Source organism: Somniosus microcephalus, chromosome 11, assembly GCF_052327205.1.
Source record: "Somniosus microcephalus isolate GS21.2 chromosome 11, FLI_Smic_1.0, whole genome shotgun sequence".
In the NCBI taxonomy this organism is placed as follows: Eukaryota; Metazoa; Chordata; class Chondrichthyes; order Squaliformes; family Somniosidae; genus Somniosus; species Somniosus microcephalus.
Genome location: NC_140997.1, coordinates 21170288 through 21191555, shown reverse-complemented (window position 1 = coordinate 21191555; position 21268 = coordinate 21170288). Strand labels below are relative to the sequence as shown.

Genomic DNA, 21268 nt, shown 5'->3' with positions numbered 1-21268 from the left:
GAGAGAGATAAGACAAGGAAGGAATCACAGCAGTGTTGCCATGCAGCCCTTGATACTGCTGATGCTGCTAGGCGTGATGGGCCAAATGGCCACTTTCTGTGCTGTTCATTTGATGATTCTGCGTTAGCTTTCTGGCAGGACTATCTGCAAGTATTTCTCTGGAATTATTAAGGCACCAAAATAAAAAGGTTGCCAAACCATTAATAACAGAGCAGGACAGCTCTCTGCTGTACTCTGTATATATTGTCACTTGCCAGAAGGGGTGTCTGAATAATATTCCGCTGGCTCCCTCGATTGCCCAGCAGATTTAATGAGTGAGTAACTGGAGTCGCACCTCAGAAGGTCTCCGGTTTGTTCCCTGATCCGCGCTGAGTTCACCAACTGCAGCAGGGTCAGAAGTTGAATTTGCCTCACATCTCTGGAGGGGAGGACCGGGCAGGGTTTACTAACGGCTCTCAACTGGGTCACTGAAAGTGTGTGTGAAGGTGAGGACAGAATCAGGTTGTGACGTCCCCCACAATTGATTGCTTGCTGACATTCTTTTGCCAAGTTTCTTGCAACGGCTGCCTGTTCTACACCCCGCTTGATATTCAGTTCTATTGAAGTAATTGGAACTCCATCTCCAGCGAGAAGGGCGGCCGAGAAGATACTTCCCGTTTTGCGCTACCGCCCAAGACGAATTTCTACCCCACTGGTGCGCACACATTCGGTACTATTTATCCTCTCTTAAAGTTGTTCCTGTTTCTTTTATTAGGTCCCCCACTATACACCACAAATCCTACTCTTGGAGCTCTGCTAATTCTGCCGTGAATCCACCAACAAGGTGCCAGGCAAGAGCAGCCAAGGTTGATTTCTCCTCTTCCCTGTGGGAAAATCTCTTTTCCACTCAATGCATTCCCCCAGTGAGCAGGCTGAGATTGACATTTCATTTTTGACAAGAGAACTCCCACGCTCCGACAATGCATTCGAATGTCAGCGTGCCCTGTCACTGGAGCTCTGGCATCCATTATTAAATGAGTTTCAATAGACATGAACCAGTGGTGTCATTATGGTTGTCTTGTACAAAAACCCGTTCAGAAATTAGGTTGTAATATGTCAGACAGTCAATATCATTAAATAACGTGTTTGTTCAACCTCAGCCACATCTGCTAGATTGTAAATAACTTGATACATCAGCTTAACATGTCATTGTGATGGATGAGGACCAAGTCAAAAATAAATTTAGGTTCTCAGTAGAAGGCACATTTCAAAATTTTTATCGAGGCCGCTAAAAATATCTAAACACGTGCAGTCCTGCGTGAATACATTTTTTCCCCTTATTGGGTTGTAATCAAAAAGGAATTTGCTTGAGGACTTTAACCGTGTGGTCCATTTTTCTAATGTATTTTGAGCAACGAACAGTAGATATGGCGTTATTGTACCACACCATAATCTCACAAAAAATAACCCACAGGGTAAGCCATGCTCTAGATGCCAGGGAATTTTTTTTGCTATAGAATCGTAGCATGATACAGCATAACAGGAAGCCATTCGGCCCATCGTGTCTGTGCTGACTCATTGGTAGAGCTATCCAATTAATCCCACCCCCCCTGCAATGTTCCCGTTAAGCTGCTCTGGAGGTCCTGTGCAGCCAGCTCACTGGCTTTTAAATGGAAAACAATGCATGCGCGATGATGTGAATGGGCCGCGCAGCCCGTTAAAGGGGCCACGCACCCAAAAAAAATTAGAAGCAATATTGCTCCCCTGCTCTTTCCCAGATACCCCGTCAATTTTTTCCCTTCAATTGTTTATCCCATTCCCTTTTGAAAGTTACTGTTGAATCTGCTTCCACCACCCTTTCAGGGAGTGAATTCCAGATCATAACAACTCATTGTGCAAAAAGAAAATGTTTCCTCATGTCGCCTCTGGTTCTTTTGCCAATCACCTTAAACCTGTGTCCTCTGGTTACCGACCCTTCTGCCACTGGAAACAGTTTCTCCTTATTTACTCGCATCAAAACCATTCATGATTTTGAATACTTCTATCAAATCTCCTCTTAATCTTCTCTGCTCTAAGGAGAACAACCTCAGCGTCTCCAGTCTTTCCACATAGCTACAGTCCCTCATCCCCGGTACCGTTGAAGTAAATCTCTTCTGCACTCTCTCCAAGGCCTTGACATCCTTCCTAAAGCTTGGTGCCCAAAATTGAACACAATACTCCAGCTGAGGCCTAACCAGTGTTTTATGAAGATTTAGCACAACTTCCTTGCTTTTGTACTCTATTTCTCTATTAATAAAGCCAAGGATCCTATATGCTTTTTAACAGCCATCTCAACTTGTCCTGCCTCCTTCAAAGATTTGTGTACATACATTCCCAGGTGTCCCTGTTCCTGCACCCCCTTTAAAATTGTACCATTTAGTTAATATTGTCTCTCCTCATTGTTCCTACTAAAATGTACCACTTCACACTTCTCTGTGTTAAATTGCATCTGCCCATTTCACCAGTCTGTCTATGTCCTCTGGAAGTCCTTCACTATGCTCCTCATTGTTTACTACATTTCTAAGTTTTGTATCATCCGCAAACTTTGAAATTATGCCCTATATACCCAAGTCCAGGTCATTAGTATATATCAAAAAGGCAGAGCTCCCAATATCGACCCCTGGGGAACACCACTGTTTACCTCCCTCCAGTCTGAAAAACAACCATTCACCACTACTCTCTGCTTTCTGTCTCTTAGACAATTTGGTATCCATGCTGCCACTGTCCATTTAATCCCATGGGCTTTAATTTTGCTAACAAGTCTATATAGATTTTATTTTAAAAATCAGGCTAGCTGCTCCCAGTTTTCCAACAGTACATCCAGGTAATTTCTGGTGAGAGTGGGGACATCCAGGAATGCATCAGCTTGTTAGTGTGTGAGCATAAATAGACAACTCCAACTAATCCATAAAGCCACCACCTACATCCTATCCTGCAAGTCCTGATCTCCCATCATAGCTGTCCTTGCTGACCTCCATTGGCTCCCTGTTCCTCAATGCATTGAATTCAATATCCTTGCTCTTGTTTTTAAACCCCTGCAAGGCCTCACTCCAATCTACATCTGGGGCCTCCTCCTGCCCTACATGCCAGTGCACCCTCTGCTCTTCCAACCGCCTGTGTAACCCCTTCTGTCTGCTCCATCTTTGATGGCAGAGCCTTTGACCATCTTGGCGTTATACACAGGAACTCTCTCCTTAAGGCCCTCCAGCTGCTACCTCCCCATCTCCTGAAAACCTACTTCTTCGATCATGCCTTCAGTGAGCTCTCCTAAATCTAGGAACATAAGAACAGGAGGAGGCCATTTAGCCCCTCGAGCCTGTTCCGCCATTCAACGAGATCATGGCTGATCTGTGACCTAACTCCATACACCCGCCTTTGCCCCATATCCCTTAATACCTTTGGTTAACAAAAATCTATCATTCTCAGATTTAAAATTAACAGTCATTTGCGGAAGAGAGTTCCAAACTTGCCCCACCCTTTGTGTGTAGAAGTGTTTCCTAAAGTCACTCCTGAAAGGCCTGGCTCAAATTTTTAGACTATGCCACCTAGTCCTAGACTCCCCAACCAGCGGAATAGCTTCTCTATCTACCCTATCAGTTCCCCTTAATATGTTGAAAACTTCGATCAAATCACCCCTTAACCTTCTAAATTCCAGGGAATACAACCCTAGTTTGTGTAATTGCTCCTCGTAATTTAAACCTTGGAGTCCAGGTATCATTCTTTAAATCTACGCTGCACTCCCTCCGAGGCCAATATATCCTTCCTAAGGTGTGGTGCTCAGAACTGCTCACAGTGCTCCAGGTGTGGTCTGACCAGGGTTTTGTATAGCTGTAGCATAAATAATACCCCCTTGTATTCTAGTCCTCTAGATATAAAGGCCAGCATCCCATTAGCCTTTTTGATTATTTTCTGTACCTGTCCATGAATTTTAATGATCTGCTCGGCAGTCCATTTGCTTTTGTGGAGCAGCTTGGGAAGCTTACTGTGTTAAAGGTGCTGTATAACTGCAACTTGTATGGAAGTTGGTTGGCTATATGACTGTGTTTAGGTAAAGTGTAGCCAATCTTTGGATTGAAGGCTTCACTTGAGTTTAATTTTATACACAAAAGCCGTAACGCTGTGTGTCAAAGACTTGGGGGGGGGGGGGGGCGGATTTGAGTTGCTTTGCACCTTCCGTTAGCGACCCCGAGGACGCTAACTGGGCGCGAAGCACCTAGCGCCTGGGCACGGCGCCACTAATGCCTCTCGCGAAATTCAGTGGGAGGTTAGCAGCGCCGGTAGCGCCCCATGGCGCTACGCCTCCAGCAATGGCACCATTGCCGTGCGCAGCGCCCTGCTCGCCCCCGGCCGCAAACTTTGGTCGCGCCGCCTGACCTACCGCCGGATGATATGTCCGACAGGGCCAGGGTGGTGTTTTTGCGTCCATGACGGCGCAAATTCAAGGGCAGGTGCTGGGCGGCCATTTTTTTTGGGCCGCCTGCCAGCACCTGCCCCCTTCCGCTTCTTTGTATGGAGTGCCGGGCTGTTTTTCCGACACCCCGCTCCCCGGTGGTCCAGCAGGGCCCCGGTGCACGCTGCGCTAGGCCCCTCCCCTTTAATCAGGGGAGGTAGGTCTGTAATGCCACGGTGCTACGTGCCGACGCGCGTGACGCTGTTGTGCAAAGCGCCGCGATATTGAATGGTAGCGCCCCAGGAAGGAGGGGGAGCGCTTCCAGTAGCGCCCCGCCTCCTGCTTGGGGCGCTACCACTCAATTTACGGAGCAGGGTCGCTAACTTTTTCGGGATGCTAAAAGTAGAGCCCCGGCGAAGTTAGTGCCCCAAAGGGGGCGCAACTGAATTTTTCCCCCCCCGATGCTAAACATGAAATTGTGTGTATTTATCAATAAACATAATTAATAGGTTACTTGGATGAAAATTTGTTGACTGCCCATGGGCTTACAGTTGAAGGGCTTGAGTTAACAAATAGCAATGAGTTACTGTGGGGTTTACAGCAGGTCACTAATTATATAGGATTTTTCCTGTTCATATTCACTTAATTCTCCTACTGTCTTTATCCCAGGATATATATAAACAGATAGAAGATATAAGCCAAGTAGTGAAACAGATTTGGGGAAGAAAATCCAACAGATATTCAATTTTTGAATTTGATAATTTTTTTTAAGCCTTTAAGGTGGAAACTGCGTCAATAGTGCACATATATAAAGCAGTTGGACAAACCGTATTGTGAACACATAGAATAATATAATCCTAGCCACATTGTGCGGGGCTGTTTCAAAATAATGGAGTTTGGACTTCACAACTTATAATATAATATTGTCAGTATTTTGCTGTTCCCTTTTCTTTTATTCCTCATTGGCGACCTCATAGATCGGCAACTCTCACTGCTGAACTTACTACAAGTCTTCAAGTATTCTCCCAACTCCCTTGAAAGAATTTGTCACTGAAACTCAAGTCATCAGATACATCACACACAATGAGTATTGATATCACGGGGTGCGATGCATGTGCATCTCGGGACCCGATTTGCAATGCAGATGATTTCCAGCGGGAGAATTCAGGAATTTGATTAAAAATCGGAAGGGAATCAATCGACTCGCCCGAAAAAAGCAGAATTTGTGTCTGAATCAGTAACCACCAACGTTAATGATGCCTACAGGAGTGGAGCTGTCTGTAGACCTGCATTTATACAGCGCCGCATCCTATCCCTCAGGAACAGCTCAATGCACTTCACATAAGACTATTTTGAAGCGTAGTGACGATTCTTCTGTAGGCAAATACGGCAGCCATTTTGCCTACAGCAACATTCCGCAAACCCCACTGAGATGAAGGACTGATCAGGAGAAACGTTGGCCAGGACATTGCGACATTATCCAAATGACTACAGCTCCGACAATACAAGTCCTTGCTCAATACCGCACTGAGTATTCAGTTTAGGTTCTGAACTCTCGGTGGAGTTTGAGCCCATAATCTCACCTAGCGACAAGAGTGCTAACAAAGCTTTTTTTCTCCATGGGATTAAAAAAAAGCCAGCGAAGGAGGTTACGGAAATATTTCCACTGATAATCTTTTCATTCATCTGCTCTTGCAATCCCGGTGCAATCTGTGTGTAATGTTTCCACATTCCTGACACATAGGAGTATGGTAAATCAGGTGTATATATAGATTGAATGGTTCAATGCAGTACTGAAAATGCTGTCTTTAGGATGAGACGTTAAACCGAGGCCCCGTCTGATCCCTCGGGTGGACTTAAAAGATCCCGTGGCACGATTTTGAAGAAGAGCAGGGGAGTTCTAGCCGGTGTCCTGGCCAATATTTATCCCTCAGTCAACATCACTAAAACAGATTATCTGGTCATTATCTCATTGCTGTTTGTGGGAGCTTGCTGTGCGCAAATTGGCTGCCGCGTTTCCTACATTACAACAGTGACTACACTTTAAAAAGTACTTCATTGACTGTAAAGTGCTTTGGGATGCCCCGAGGTAGTGAAAGGCGCTACATAAATGCAAGTCTTTCTTTCTTTTAGATGGAGCTGGAGATCAGACTTGAGTAAATTAGCAAACTGGGGCATTCAGTGTAACAACACACAACAAGAATATGCACCAAATTTGTACTGTAATTATTAATCATTATGACAGTGCCCACAGCAAGGGAGTTCAGAGATGTACAACAATTTGCAACTAATTAAAACATGTGCGATATCAATTCAAAACGATGCCCTAAAGGCATTTAGTATTTATTCAGTATTCAGAATTAATGTAACACATAGCTGCATTATACATGCAACTGGTTTCTTTTAGTCACAGCCTAAGAACAGTGTGGTTAAGAGATTAGGATTAATGGGTGGTACAGATCATTTAAACTCCAACATGCCACGTCACAGAGTGCAGGGTTTGTGACTGCACAACCTTGTCAGCTATGGAGATTGCTGCTTTCCCACAGGGAGAGACGGGATAAAAGTGGGGGAGGGAAAGAATCATTCACGGGTTGTTCCTGTACACTTCCTAGGGGGTGTTCATAGAATGGCTTTAGCAGACACCTCAAAGCATGTTCTCTGGGATGGCGACCGTGGGGGCAATTCTCGCCTAACCCACCTGTCAGGAAACTAACTGGATCGAGTGCAATGCTGGCTTTGCACCTCCCACCCTATTTGAAGTCGGCGTGGGTATCCCACTCAGCGGCCACGATTTCGCCATCGGGGGGCGGGATCGCAGCGGGAGAGGTCGTTGGCGGGTCGCGGTCCGGCTCCCGGCTCCAGCCGCTCTGAAAAGGATTTTCCCCTGATTGGGCTTGCTAAGCCCGCTCCGCGAGGTTCCCAGCCAATTAAAAGGAAGCGGGTCTAAAAGGGACCATAGCCAACTTTCATTTTGACAGTTGTTCTGTCAGTGTTCTGCAGCATTGAGGTGCTGCAAATACTGACAAGCACTGCACAAAGGTGCACGTCTGCACCCAGGCTCACCCATAACTCCCTCCATATGCTTATGGAGGGAGTCACAGCACGCAGGGCGGTTCTCTTCCCTTCCCATGGGCGGAAGAGACCTCCCCAGAAGATCAGCCTGGTTGCACATTGCACAGGAGGACACAAGCAGGGGTGTGGTCAGGAGGACCAGGCTGCAGTGGCGCAAACCTTTAATTGATCTCAGTAGATCACGAAACGTTACTGCAAATCCACACCCAACCTTATCCTGCTGTGCCTCTCATCACATCCCCATCACTCTGCCTCCACTACAGTACTCCTGCACATCTTTACTCACACCAACTTACCTTGCACCTCCACCCATCCCTCTCTATCTACATTATCATTTCCCCATCTCACTAGCCACCCCTCACACTTACCCTCATCCTAGTGCAAGCATACCAACTAATAACACACAAGGGTAGGCACTTGGGTGTTTTATGCAATGTTCATGTAAATTTTCCGTTAATGTGTTGTCAAACATTGAAATCTTTATTTTCAACACTTTACCTTATTGGACAGATCTGTGCTCATCTTTGGAAGTATCTTAGTGAGTTCCAGTGAATGTTGAGACATAACTTCCCCCCCCCCCCCCCCAAATTGTGATGAATGTGAAAGGAATAGCTTGCACATTATAGAGACGCTTTATGGTGCTTTGTGTGGGGTGGTGCCAACCTGGCGCATCATGTGCCAGCCAGGGTGTACAGCGTCAAGTGAAGTAAATCTGGTCATAGTGAGGCAGCAATGTTGTCGGATGCCCTGTGTCCTGTACAGCATCAGGTGATTGCAGAGAAGGTTGGTATTGTTGTTGGTGATGTTGGAGCTGATCGTTGAGGGATTCAGAGGACCAATGTGAGATTTTTTGAAGGGCACCGATCTTGCTGGAATAGATGGCAGCTGAAGTTGAAATGACAGAAACGATATGTCAAAGGCGAGAGAGCTTGCTCCAAGGAGGTGACAGTAGATAGAGTTTACTCCAAACACTTCCGAACTGCATAAAGCTCAAAAGTGTCTTCCAAGTCCTGAAGACATTGAAAAGTGAACAGCTGTGGAATGGTAGCTTTCATACCACTTTTGCAGCTGTCACCTATTCACAGCAATGGGGAGACATAGAGAACCCGACCTACTTACCTGACATGATCTCTGAACGAAGTGAGCCTCGTTAAAAAAGTGGTCAAATAGAAATAGGCTGGCAAAATAGTAGTTAACAAGCTTTTAACAAGCATGTAACTATCTTAAATGCCTCCCCCGCTGCTTGGTGTCAGGTCTGCTCTGAAATCGCAGACCCGACACTTTGGAAGCTTACATGGAGGCGGGTTTGGAGCGGGTTCCTAATCCGCTGTCAATCATTTTGTCAGCGGACCTGCCTCCAAACCCACACTCTGAGCACTGGCAGAATTCAGCCCAGTGAGTTAGGTTAACGTTGCCCCCAGTATGAGGGCCAAGCACTAAAACAAAAGGGAACAGAGAAAAACAAATATACATATTTAAAATAAAAAACGTTTTTTTTTAATTGCAGATATTGTACCACCCTGCACGCTATTTAAAAACATGACTAGAACCTTACAGCATTGTGGGAAGGCCTCGGTGTATTAGAGAAGAGCGGAGCTGTTTATAGAAAGAAAAAACTTGCATTTATATAGCGCCCTAACATATCTCTCAGAATTGCACTTCTGCTAAAATGCATAATTTGTTTAAAACAAATCTGTGCAGTGGTTCAATGATCAATGCTGAAACTGGGGAAAAAAAAGACCAGTGAGAATTGCAGCAGTTCACCTTTAATGTCAGCCATGGCTCAGTGGGTAGCACTCTGACCTCTGAGTCAGGAGGTCGTGGGTTCAAGTCCCACTCCAGAGACTTGGCACACTAATCTAGGCTGACGCTCCAGTGCAGTGCTGAGGGAGTGCTGCACTGTCGGAGGTGCCGTCTTTCAGATGAGATGTTAAACCAAGGCCCCTTCTGCTCTCTCAGGTGGACGTAAAAAGATCCCACGACACTATTTCAATTTGTTCTGGCCAATATTTATCCCTCAATCAACATCACTTAAAAAAAAACATTATTTGGTCATCATCACATTGCTGTTTGTGGGAGCTTGCTGTGCGCAAATTGGCTGCCGTGTTTCTTACATTACAACAGTGACTACACTTCAGAAGTACTTTATTGGCTGTACAGCATTTGGGATGTCCTGAGGTCGTGAAAGGCGCTATGTAAATGCAAGTCTGTCTTTCTTTTCTATATATTAATGTATTAGTGGTCATATTTTTATTTTGCTGGAAAAATGAAATGCCGCTATAATTATCGAAGAGAATACGAGTACAATTAAAAGGGAATTTGCTTTTCTTACAACTGTTTCCAGATATAAATGCTCAAGCACGGAAACTGCAGAGAAACCGGGCAAAAGGCAACATTCCAACAATGTCAGGCTACAGATATAAATTAGCACCTCTCCGGCGCAGCATCAGTGAGACGAGCCTCACAGTCACTGATAATCAGGGGGAGGAACAACAGAGACTTTATTCAACGCTGCCTGGGCTCCCTGGAAGAAGGATCAGCCGATGCAGAAAGGAGAGACTTCACAGCACGAGCAGTAAAGAGAAGCAAGAAAGTAGCATTCAACACGGTTCCTCGTACCCCATCTACCTGGCCCCTCACCTTCTGCTTCTTCAGGGATATAACCATCAGAACGTAAGAGCAACACGCAAACTTCTGTGCGATATTCCTTCAGGACATTTTTAAATCTGGGCTAGAAGAATACTTTTGTAAGTTACTGGTGTAAAGTTAGTGAAAAGTTAGGAGTGCACTGGACTATCCCGCCAACCTTGATCTTTTAAGTACAAACAGAAAATACGTGCATATATTACATAGACCAGTAGAAAGAATTTGCAAATCAATGTGTAATAGATAATCATTTAACTGTGCATCCTAGGTATCTCACTGGTTAACAACTAGAATTCTGAAACTCAGGGGTGGCAGCTTTCTATTAGATTAACGCTAGACTGTGATTTTCTGCTGGGGTTGGGGGTGGGGTGATTAGCCTTTCTCTCGTACACCAAAGTTCTACCCGGTGGCGAGGTCAGGAGGAGGAAAGCATCATTGACCAGTCAAGACTTTATGTGCTCCCTAATTCAAGCTTGACTTCTTACTTATCATGGGTGGGGTTGGAGGGGGAACAGAACAATGATTCATGCTGTCTAAGGCCCTAATTAGATGCTCTATTAGGTGGCCAGAAGGGGGCTCCCATTTGCCTGCTTGTTCACAGGAAGGTGAGCTATGCGCTAGGTTGATTGGCATGCTTGTAGCAGACGTTTGGGGGTTGACCGAGTGGAAAGCTGCAGGAACTGTGAGGGGATTTTTTCTAAATATTGATTTTCTGGATTGATGGGATGACGGGGTTGTCGTGTTTGTTTAGAAATGACTATTGTTTAAGTACGGCCCGGGTATGGACTCTTGAATGTAAATTGTATTTCAGAAATTAAGTTCGATGCTTCCTGTTCATGGAAATTAAAGTAGCAATCCCTTCACTGTTACATTTGCCTGAAAGAACAGATTGCAATATAATTTTTCTGATACTGCATAGTCTCAAACCCAGTGTCCCTACAGTGGCATTGGCTGCCAAGACTCACTGCCAAAACAGAGTACCAGTGGAGGGTTTTGCACTTAACGTTATACGACAGGCATTTAACACTGTAAGTGCTAATCACCTACAGATGTAACTGGTACTACAAGTAAATGTTGATACTTTTCCCATTGACAAAGCCTGACGGAGGTTTCATTGTATTTTTATGGAATGTTCTGACTCACTTATTAGTTTTAATACAGAGGGCTGGATTTTCATTGAGGAGGCGGGACTACAACTTTTGGGCTCAGCAGGCCAATTAAGGGCCACCCGGCAACAGGTGATGTCACAGATTGAAATTTCATCTGTCAAGACCTTTTGACAGATGAAATATCAGTGTTTCACAGCTGTTTGAAGCTGTCAAACACTGACAATCTGTACTCCAGGTTAATTCCTTCCTCTCAGGATGATTTAGAGATCTCCCCGGAACAGAAAGCTGAATGCTGCAGATTTTGACAGCTGGCGGTCATTCTGCTTTCTGTGCCGGTGAGATGAGGGACTCCCGAGACCTGAAGGAAGGAAGCCTGTAAAGGTTAGTAGAACTTTTTTAAACACTTTACACAGACCAAACACACTGACCTCTGCACTCATCACTCACCTGAACACCGGACATCTCGAACCCGCCAAGCCCTTCATCCCGACAGTCCGCCTCGCTAACTTGGCGTGGTTTGGAGCCGTCGGGAATCCCACATTTCAACAATGAAAATAGGGATTAGGCTCAAAACTGCCTGTTAACAGGCAGTTAATTGGCACTAATCCCCTTCCCGCCTTGGGGAGGCGGGTCCCAGTGCGGGGCGGGTACCCGCCTCCTTTGAAACTGGCATGGGGTCGGGACCCCAGATTGCGGGATTTTAAACCCCCACACGCCTCCAATCCCGACTCCACGGCCCAATGAAAATCCAGCCCATAATATCCAAATACACGTACACACAGTTTTTATATACATATACAGATTAACGACGTATAGTGACTGATTTGCAGCCCCAAGCTGGAGCTCTTGCTGACATGAAGCCGCCCCCTCACCGTCTAAAAGCCAATTTAAAGCGTGTTGATAGAATTTGAGGTTCTGAGTTCAGCGGAAGGTCTTCTGCTCTCACCTCTTCCATAGTGGCATTAATTGGGAGAGGGAAAGAAAGAAAGAGACGGTTAAACAACTACATTTTTGAGCAATAGCAAAATACTGCGGATGCTGGAAATCTGAAATAACAACAGAAAACGCTGGAAGCACTCGGCAGGCCAGGCAGCATCCGTGGCGAGAGAAACAGAGTTAACGTTTCAGGTCTGGGACCCTTCATCAGAACTGGAAAAAGCTGGAGATGTAACCGATATTAAGCAGGTGCAGAGACAGGGGGGGGGGGGGGAGGAATTGAAGGAACATACTGTGCTAAGGTAAGAGGCAGGAAAGATAAAATGTTGCAAATGGGGATGGCAAAATCATACAGCATGAAAAATGGGAGCAGGGGTTATAGTCTGAAATTGTTGAACTCAATGTTGAGTCCAGAAAGCTGTAAAGTGCCTAATCGAAAGATGAGGTGCTGTTCCTCGAGCTTACGTTGAGCTTCATTGGAACAATGTAAGAGGCCGAGGACAGAGAGTATTTTTTTTTAGCTATTTGCCACTACATAGAATCAGCAAGGGTTCATTGTTAAAAAGCCTCACACACTTCAGTGATGGGCAAAATGTTCCTGTTCCATTTCAAATAGCTGGCTGGTTTTTTTTTAAAGAGAAAATTAGATGTGGAATTATAGGCATACTGATACCAATCAGGATGTACTTAAAATCATTTACTTGATAGAACAGTAGATAGAAGAAGACTTTGCTCACCATGTGGGTATTTTGCCTGATACAACGGTTAGATAGATAAAAGGAAGATTTTTCTGGCCCTCGGGGTGCTCCCAATTAAAAGGCATTTTACTGGAATTGCATTGGTAGTCTTGGCTGTAACACTAGAACTCTGCTTTTAAACTGGTGAGTGAGAATGTGAAACATGCGGCCTCTGGGTTTTGTTTTTACAGGATTGTTTGGTGTACCCTCTAGATTGTGAGAAGCAAATCGTCGGACAAGAGACAGCCTCGGCAAAGCCCAACATATGTTTGTCATCGCCCGACATCCTTTCCCTGCACTGCAAGATCAAAAGGATTAAACGGTCCACTAAATACAGTCGCTATGTTGAGGAACAGACTATATTGGAGCCATTCCCGAACGCCTGCATTTTAGTGAACTGCGCGCCAGCGGAAGGAGCAGCTGAACTCAGGCATGGCGATCTAGTTGGGTTCGGGCAGCATTATCTCTTTCTCTTCAAAGATCCTTTGGGTGCCAAAAAGCTGCCAGCCCGCACTTTTTCCATGCTGAGACATTTGCGCCACTTGCCTGAGCACAAGGGTAGCCGGAGAGGCGCCGTCTGCAAAATGTGTGGCTCCGTTATTAAGAATGGCTCAGCAAACACGCGCAAAAATCCCAACTCTTCTCCGCACAGAAGCAACAGTATTCAGAAAAGGAAGCTGCAGCTGGAGTACGAAAGGGCCTTTGAAGATGTGCTGATCGATAAAATCTTAACCCTGATCGAACCCGGTGGAGATGACCATAAACTGACCCCAGCTTGCCTGCTGTGTCTGTGTGTCCAGCACTCAGCCACTACCTTCAAGTCAGGTGATTTTATGAAGCTCCTTCTGAAGATTGTGAACAGAATGCAAGCTATAGCGTGGGTTAGTACCATGTTACCTAATATCCGAGTTATAATATATTTGAATTTACAAGATGCCTTATCGTGTGAAATCAGACTAGGCACATAGTCACTAGTCAGTGATAAATATGCTGATATTGATCTCGCGGACTGGTGTGGACTATAAGCCCTCTTTATGGAAATATCTGTGGGGGTAATTTTGACTTTGGATGATAGCGTAAAACGGGCGATTTTTGATTTAGCCGTATGTCTCTCCGGTATTTCACTTCCATTGAAGTTGATATTGCCCATTTTACACATCACCCAAAGTCAAAATTACCCCCTACATCTCTCTTAGGCAGTCCCTCGGAACCGAAGATGGCTTGCTTCCATATTAAAAATGAGTTCTCAGGTGACTGATGAGTCCAATGTGGGACCTACAGTCTCTGTCACAGGTGGGGCAGACGGTGGTTGAAGGGGCGGGTGGGTGGGGTGCTTGGGTTGACGTGCGCTCCTTCCACTGTTTGCGCTTGGCTTCCGCTTGCTCCTGGCGAAGAGACTCAGGGTATTCGGCGCCTTCCCGGATGCTTCTCCTCCACTTTGTACGGTCTTGGGCCAGGAATTCCCAGGTGTCGGTGGGGATGTTGCACTTTTTCAAGGAGGCTTTGAGGGTGTCCTTGAAGCGTTTCCTCTGCCCACCTGGGGCTCTGTTGCCGTGTCAGAGCTCCGAGTAGAGCACATGTTTTGGGAGTCTCGTATCGGGCATTTGGACGATGTGACCCGTCCATCGGAGCTGATCGAGCGTGGTCAAAGCTTCGAGGCTGGGGATGTTGGCCTGAGCGAGAACACTGACGTTGGTGCGCCTATCCTGCCAATGGATTTGCGTTGGTGGTACCTCTCCAGTGCTTTGAGGTGCCTGCTGTACATGGTCCATGTCTCTGAGGGATACAGCAGGGCGGGTATTACTACTGCTCTATAGACCATGAGCTTAGTGCCAGGTTTGAGGTCCTGGTCTTCAAACACTCTCTTCCTCAGGCGACCGAAGGCTGCACTGGCACACTGAAGGCGGTTGTGGACTTCGTCATCGACGTCTGCCCTTGTTTGACAGTAGGCTCCCGAGGTATGGAAAGTGGTCCACGTTGTCCAAGGCCTTGTCATGGATTTTGATAATCAGGGGGCAGTACTGTGTGGCGGGGGCAGGTTCGTAGAGGACCTTTGTCTTATACTAATATATATACTAATAGCCGCTACAGTAAAAACCCAATATCTGAGGCAGGCAGGTCAACACAGCACTGTTGATGACTAACAATGTGAGTCAGAGCAGTAGACCTGTCACTGGAGATTGGGATTCTTCCCCACCTGGCTTCAGCTCACCCTGCAAGCCATTGCCCTAATGTAGTCCTATCTGGACAAGCAGTGGAAAGCCGACCAGCGCACTGTGCTGGTTAGCTGCACAGTTTTAGCCGATTAAACTCCCAATGCTTGGCAGGTCCCCAAGCCTCGGCTGGTACTAACTTGTGCCTAAGCTCTCTGATAAGTGGGGTGTGCGCAAGGAAAGACGGTGCACGCCATATCAGATGAGCAGGAACTCTACCTGTGTGGATTTCTCAGTAGTTTGGAGACTCTTAAGCATGGTGATGGGTTTCTGTGCATCTCAACATAAACCTGTCCAAATAAAAATGGAGTCAAAGTGGAAATCCATTGGAAGGGAGAACATTGCCTCTTAGAACTGTACATGATCACAACCTACACACAGCACTACTTAAGTTGCTAATTAATAAATAAATATAATGGAACCCATTTAGATTGAACTCAGATATTGTGAAAGTGTACATTCCAATGTAACTAATTAGGTAACATTCCTACAAGAGGAATGACTGCCCAAATGGCAGTGAAATATCTGAGATCTGATTTTCTATGATGTACTCCATAAACACCCCTGAATTCCTTATTGGCTGCATTTATTTTCTGAATTAATCTTTGCATTTTAAGAATTTTTATTTTTATTTTTTGCAATTTTTTATTTCAAATATTCTATACATGCAAATTCTGTACAGCTCAATGTATATAGTTTTATACCAGCGAATGGATTAAATACCTCTCAGAGATGGCGCCTCTGGCTCTAAGGCACTAATCTCTGTTTGCCTGAATCTCGTAATTGCACATTTTCAAAGCATTTGTTCTAGGTTCAGTTTCAGGAAACAATCAAGTTCCGGTCACAGTCCTTTTTGCTGAGAATGCAGTCACTTTCTGGTCAGACTCACATTGCTGAAGGAGAAGGTGATGCTGTTTGAATCAGAATCGTAAATATTTTGCACGGATCTGCAAACCTTATGGAAGCTAAAGTTGAACTTACTACCTCCTCCATTTCTTCTGATTAGTCAGTAAACCCTCAGTTAGCCAGCTATTTCCATGAAAATTTGGCACCGCAGAGCGTTACTTCACTCTAAAACCCCTGCACATTTGTTTTAACAAGCACAAAAAGTGACGCACTGGCTTTCAGTGGGCATCTATTTTGTTTGCCAGTCATTATTAATTACCAGTTAATTTTTTTGTTTTAACAACAGTACCTTTCTCAACATAAAAACTTGTGCTTTTAGAGGCAGTCACGGGCGCTGCAAGTATCCAATTGTAAAACCTCAGCCAACCAAAATGACCAAAAATGAGAAGTGACCAAGTACGTAAGTTGTGTCACATTCAGATCGTTATGTTCTTATTTAAATGGGATGCATTTTTCCCCCACAGGGGAAGACCAGAGAATTGGCAGAAAAGCAGTCTGAACAGTAAGTCCTTTAAAGCTCTGGTATGCACACAACACCTTGTTTTGGTTATGCAGATTCTTTACCCCCTTCACTGGGTTGCTGTGCTTCGTGTAAACCACTCCAACTGTGTTTGAAGTTTGTAAAATCCTCAGCAGCAACCACAATAGATTTGTAGATAGTCCGCAGTCGAGGATTGATCTCTGAAGAGACCAATTCTTCTCACTCCAGTGACGTAAAGCAGATGTGATGTGGGGGGGACCCACTTATTACCCCACCATGATGTTTAGTTCAAGTGTTTGCAGCACCAAAATGGAGATGGTACTCGACTCCACGGAGGAACCCTGTGAATGCCAATATTTTGTAAATGCAGATTTCTAAAATGAAAAGCTATGCACAAGATGTTTACAAATATGAGTTCACCATCACTCGCACTTACCTCGAGGGGTTACCATATCTTTTAACTTTTTTATTGGCTGCATTCATTTTCATCGACACATTTTAGGATTTTTTATTTTTAGAAACATAGAAACATAGAAGATAGGAGCAGGAGTAGGCCATTCGGCCCCTCGAGCCTGCTCCGCCATTGAATGTGATCATGGCTGATCATCCAAATTCAGTACCCGGTCCCTGCTTTCTCCCCATACCCCTTGATCCCTTTAGCCTTAAGAAATATATCCAACTCCTTGAATATATTTAATGAATTGGCCTCTACTGCCTTCTGTGGTAGAGAATTCCACAGGTTCACCACTCTCTGGGTGAAGAAATTCCTCCTCATTTCTGTCCTAAATGGCTTACCCTTTATCCTTAGACTGTGACCCCTGGTTCTGGACTCCCCGATCATCGGGAACATCCTTCCTGCATCTAGCCTGTCCAGTCCTGTCAGAATTTTATAAGTTTTAATTAGATCCCCTCTCATTCTTCTAAACTCCAGCGAGTATAAGCCCAATCGACCCAATCTCTCCTCATACGTCATACCTGCCATCCCAGGTATCAGCCTGGTGAATCTTTGCTGAACTCCTTCCATGGCAAGAACATCCTTCCTCAGATAAGGCGACCAAAACTGCACACAATACTCAAGATGTGGTCTCACCAAGGCCCTGTACAACTGCAGCAAGACATCCTTGTTCCTGTACTCAAAGCCTCTCGCTACGAAGGCCAACATACCATTTTCCTTCTTAACCGCCTGCTGCACCTGCATGCTTACCTTCAGCAACTGGTGCACAAGGACACCCAGGTCTCGTTGCACTTCCCCTTCGCCCAATCTATTGCCATTCAGATAATAATCTGCCTTCCTGTTTTTGCCACCAAAGTGGATAATGTGGTGTATGTGCCTTTAAGAGCAATTATGGTGTATGTGCCTTTAAGAGCCCCAGGTGTGCGTAATGCCGGTAATTGCCACTTGGGCTATATAAGCCTGTGTATTGTGTATATCCTTTAGAACCCCCCCCCCCCCGACTTGCTTAGTAAATACCTATGAACCAACTCCTGTCTTCAGTGTCTTTATCTACACACGGACACTACAGATAACCTCACATTTATCCACGTTATATTGCATCTGCCATGCTTCTGCCCAATCACCCAACCTGTCCAAATCATCCTGTAGTTTCTCGGCATCCTCCTCACAGCACACACGCCCACCCAGCTTTGTGTCGTCTGCAAATTTGGAGATATTACATCTAGTTCCCTCGTCTAGATCATTAATTTATATTGTGAATAGCTGGGGTCCAAGGACCGATCCCTGCGGTACCCCACTAGTCACTGCCTGCCACTCGGAAAAAGACCCGTTTATTCCAACTCTTTGCTTTCTGTCTGCCAACCAATTTTCTATCCAAGTCAATACCTTGCCCCCAATCCCATGTGCCTTAACTTTACATGCTAACCTCTTATGCGGGACCTTATCGAAAGCCTTCTGAAAGTCCAAATATACCACATCCACTGGTTCTCTCTTATCTATTTTACTAGTTACATCCTCCAAAAATTCCAGTAGATTAGTCAAGCATGATTTACCTTTTGTAAATCCATGTTGACTTTGTCCGATCCTGTCACTGTTTTCCAAGTGCTCTGCTATTACATCTTTTATAATGGACTCTAGCATTTTCCCCACTACCGATGTCAGGCTTACCGGTCTGTAATTCCCCGTTTTCTCCCTACCACCTTTTTTGAATAGTGGGGTAACATTAGCTACCCTCCAATCCATGGGTACTGTTCCAGATTCCATCGACTGTTGGAAGATGACCAGCAATGCATCTACTATTTCTAAGGCCACTTCCTTAAGTACCCTAGGATGTAGATTATCAGGCCCTGGGGATTTATCGGCTTGCTCAAATATTCTGTACATGCAGATTCTGTACAACTCAGTATATAGGTTTATACCAGTAAATCTGCCACTCATCCTGATCCCGGCACCAGTGGTTTATTATTACCCCAACATTATTTCCCTGATTACAAGAAGGCACAACTTCAAACCATTGCCAATGCCAAGCAAGCAAAGCTCTCAAAAATGTCTAATTCGATACTTAAAAGCAGTACTTTACTCTGGGGTGAATTGAAATGATTATTATACGAATTGTCATTTTAAAAAGAGCAAAAACTAGAAGATGGCCACTTTTGGGCATTTGGGACACTCCTGCCTGATCTGAGTCAAGGTGAACTGTCGATCATCTGAAGCAGGCGTCTGGTCTAACATTTGTTTTCCTTTGATCAATTGGTTTGGTTATCTGAAGCTGAAACCTTGGCTCATCAAGAAACCCAAAGTACTTAATGAACTTCCTAAAAATATTCAGCCCTAATTCTCAGTGGAATAGGATTTGAATTATTTAATCCTAATGTTCCATCATTTAGGCTAATCTATTTAGGGTGCAATTATACTGCAACTTTGGTGTTGCTGTGAGTTGAGGCCTGACCTACTCTAGTGCCGTTTCAATCTGATTTTACAAAGTACTGTAGTTTAAATGTTGAGAAGGCAAGATGTTTCCACTTTCTAAACCTTTAGGCTTAGGTTTTCTAATCTAACGTTATGGGAATCCATTGAGAATTAATGTATTGTCTTTGGCATTGTGATTGGAAAACTTTAGCTTCTGGAACAGAAATTCTGCAATTGTGTGTAAGCACACATGTAAACACAGAGGTCTCTGTGGAGTCTAGACAGGAGTATAAGTGAGTATTAGGAAAATCGGAACAGGAGTAGGCTATTCAGCTCCTCAAGCCTGTTCTGCCATTCAATTAGATCATGGCTGATCTGTATAATAACTCCATTTATCCACCTTAGTTCCATATCCCTTAATATTCTTGCCTAACAAAAACTTATCAATCTCAGTTTTGACATTTTCAATTGCGCCCCTCCAGCCTCAACAACTTTTTGGGGGAGAGTTTTCCATATTTCTGCTACCATTGTGTGAAGAGGTGCTTCCTGACATCACCCATGAACAGCCTAGCTCTAATTTTACGGTCACGTCCCCTTGTTCTGGAAATCGTTTCTCTTTATCTACCCTATCAAATCCTTTAATCATCTTAAACACCTCAATTAGATCACCCCTTAATCTTCTACTCTTGAGGGAATTGAAACCAAAATTGCAGATACACTCTGCTACCTACAGTAGAAATGCACCATTAGATATTTTGCGATGCAAACTTGTAAATCTTTTGGGGTCAGAGCCAGTATATCTCACTTTGGTCCACAATGGAAACTGTACTAAATAGTTCTTCATTTCAAAGTAGCTCCTGCCCATTTTGCAGTTAAAAGCATTTCTAGTATAATTAGTATGAGTCCCTACTGAATTCAGTTTATTCCACGCATGGTGACGCCTTTTATAGTTCATAAGCTGTGAAGTCTACCAAGTCTTTATTACTCATTCAAGTTATTTTTGCTGATTATAATATTACCAGTATATAGTATAGTAAATTACAAATATGCCAGGAGACTCCTATCCATCCCATTAATGATGGATCACTCTCAGCTGTTCCTCTCATTTCACAGACTCATACAGCACAGAAGGAGGCCATTCAGCGCATTATGCCTGTTCCGACTCTTTAAAAGAGCTATCCAATTAGTTCAACTTCCCCGCTCTTTCCCCATAGCCCTACAAATGTTTCCTTTTCACGTATATATTCAGTTCCTTATTGAATCTGCTTACACTACCTTTTTGTGTCAGCCAGTGGCTCAGTTGGTAGCACCCTTGCCTCTGAATCAGAAAGTTGTGGGTTCAAGCCCCCTCCAGAGACTTGAGAACAAAAATCTAGGCTGACACTCCAGTGCAGTACTGAGGGAGTGCTGCACTGTCGGAGGTGCTGTCTTTCGAATGAGACGTTAAACCGAGGCCCCGTCTGCCCCCTGAGGTGGACATAAAAGATCCCATGGCACTATTTTGAAGAAGAGCAGGGGCGTTATCCCCGGTGTCCTGGCCAATATTTATCCCTCAATCAACATCACTAAACCAGATTGTGGGAGCTTGCTGTGTGCAAATTGGCTGCCATGTTTCCCACATTACAACCGTGACTACACTTCAAAAAGTGCGTCATTGGCTGTGAAGCACTTTGGGACATCCGGTGGTCGTGAAAGGCGCTGTATAAATGCAAGCCTTCTTTTGGGTGTGCACCATTTTTTATTCATTCACTCAAAAATACATCTGCTTAAGGCACTACCCTGTGCCTGTAAAGTACCAAGTGTCTAAGCCCAAGGTAAAGCTACACTATTGTGTTGCAAGTAGTTTCTATCTCTGGTCTCCAATTTCACTTTTAGCTGTGATCTGGTTTGTCTT

At 44.7% G+C, this 21268-nt stretch overlaps 1 protein-coding gene across 3 annotated transcripts in view; it reads left to right on the top strand.

Moving 5' to 3' along the window:
• The window catches only part of radil (Ras association and DIL domains), a 122045-nt gene that overhangs the window by 21932 nt on the left and 78845 nt on the right, over positions 1 to 21268 (top strand). For all 3 annotated transcript variants that reach the window (XM_086000304.1, XM_086000302.1, XM_086000303.1), the window contains 3 exons: positions 9828 to 10156; positions 13103 to 13792; positions 16495 to 16532. In XM_086000304.1, the coding sequence (XP_085856430.1) occupies positions 9828 to 10156; positions 13103 to 13792; positions 16495 to 16532 (1057 nt within the window). The remainder of the gene's footprint in view (positions 1 to 9827; positions 10157 to 13102; positions 13793 to 16494; positions 16533 to 21268) is intronic.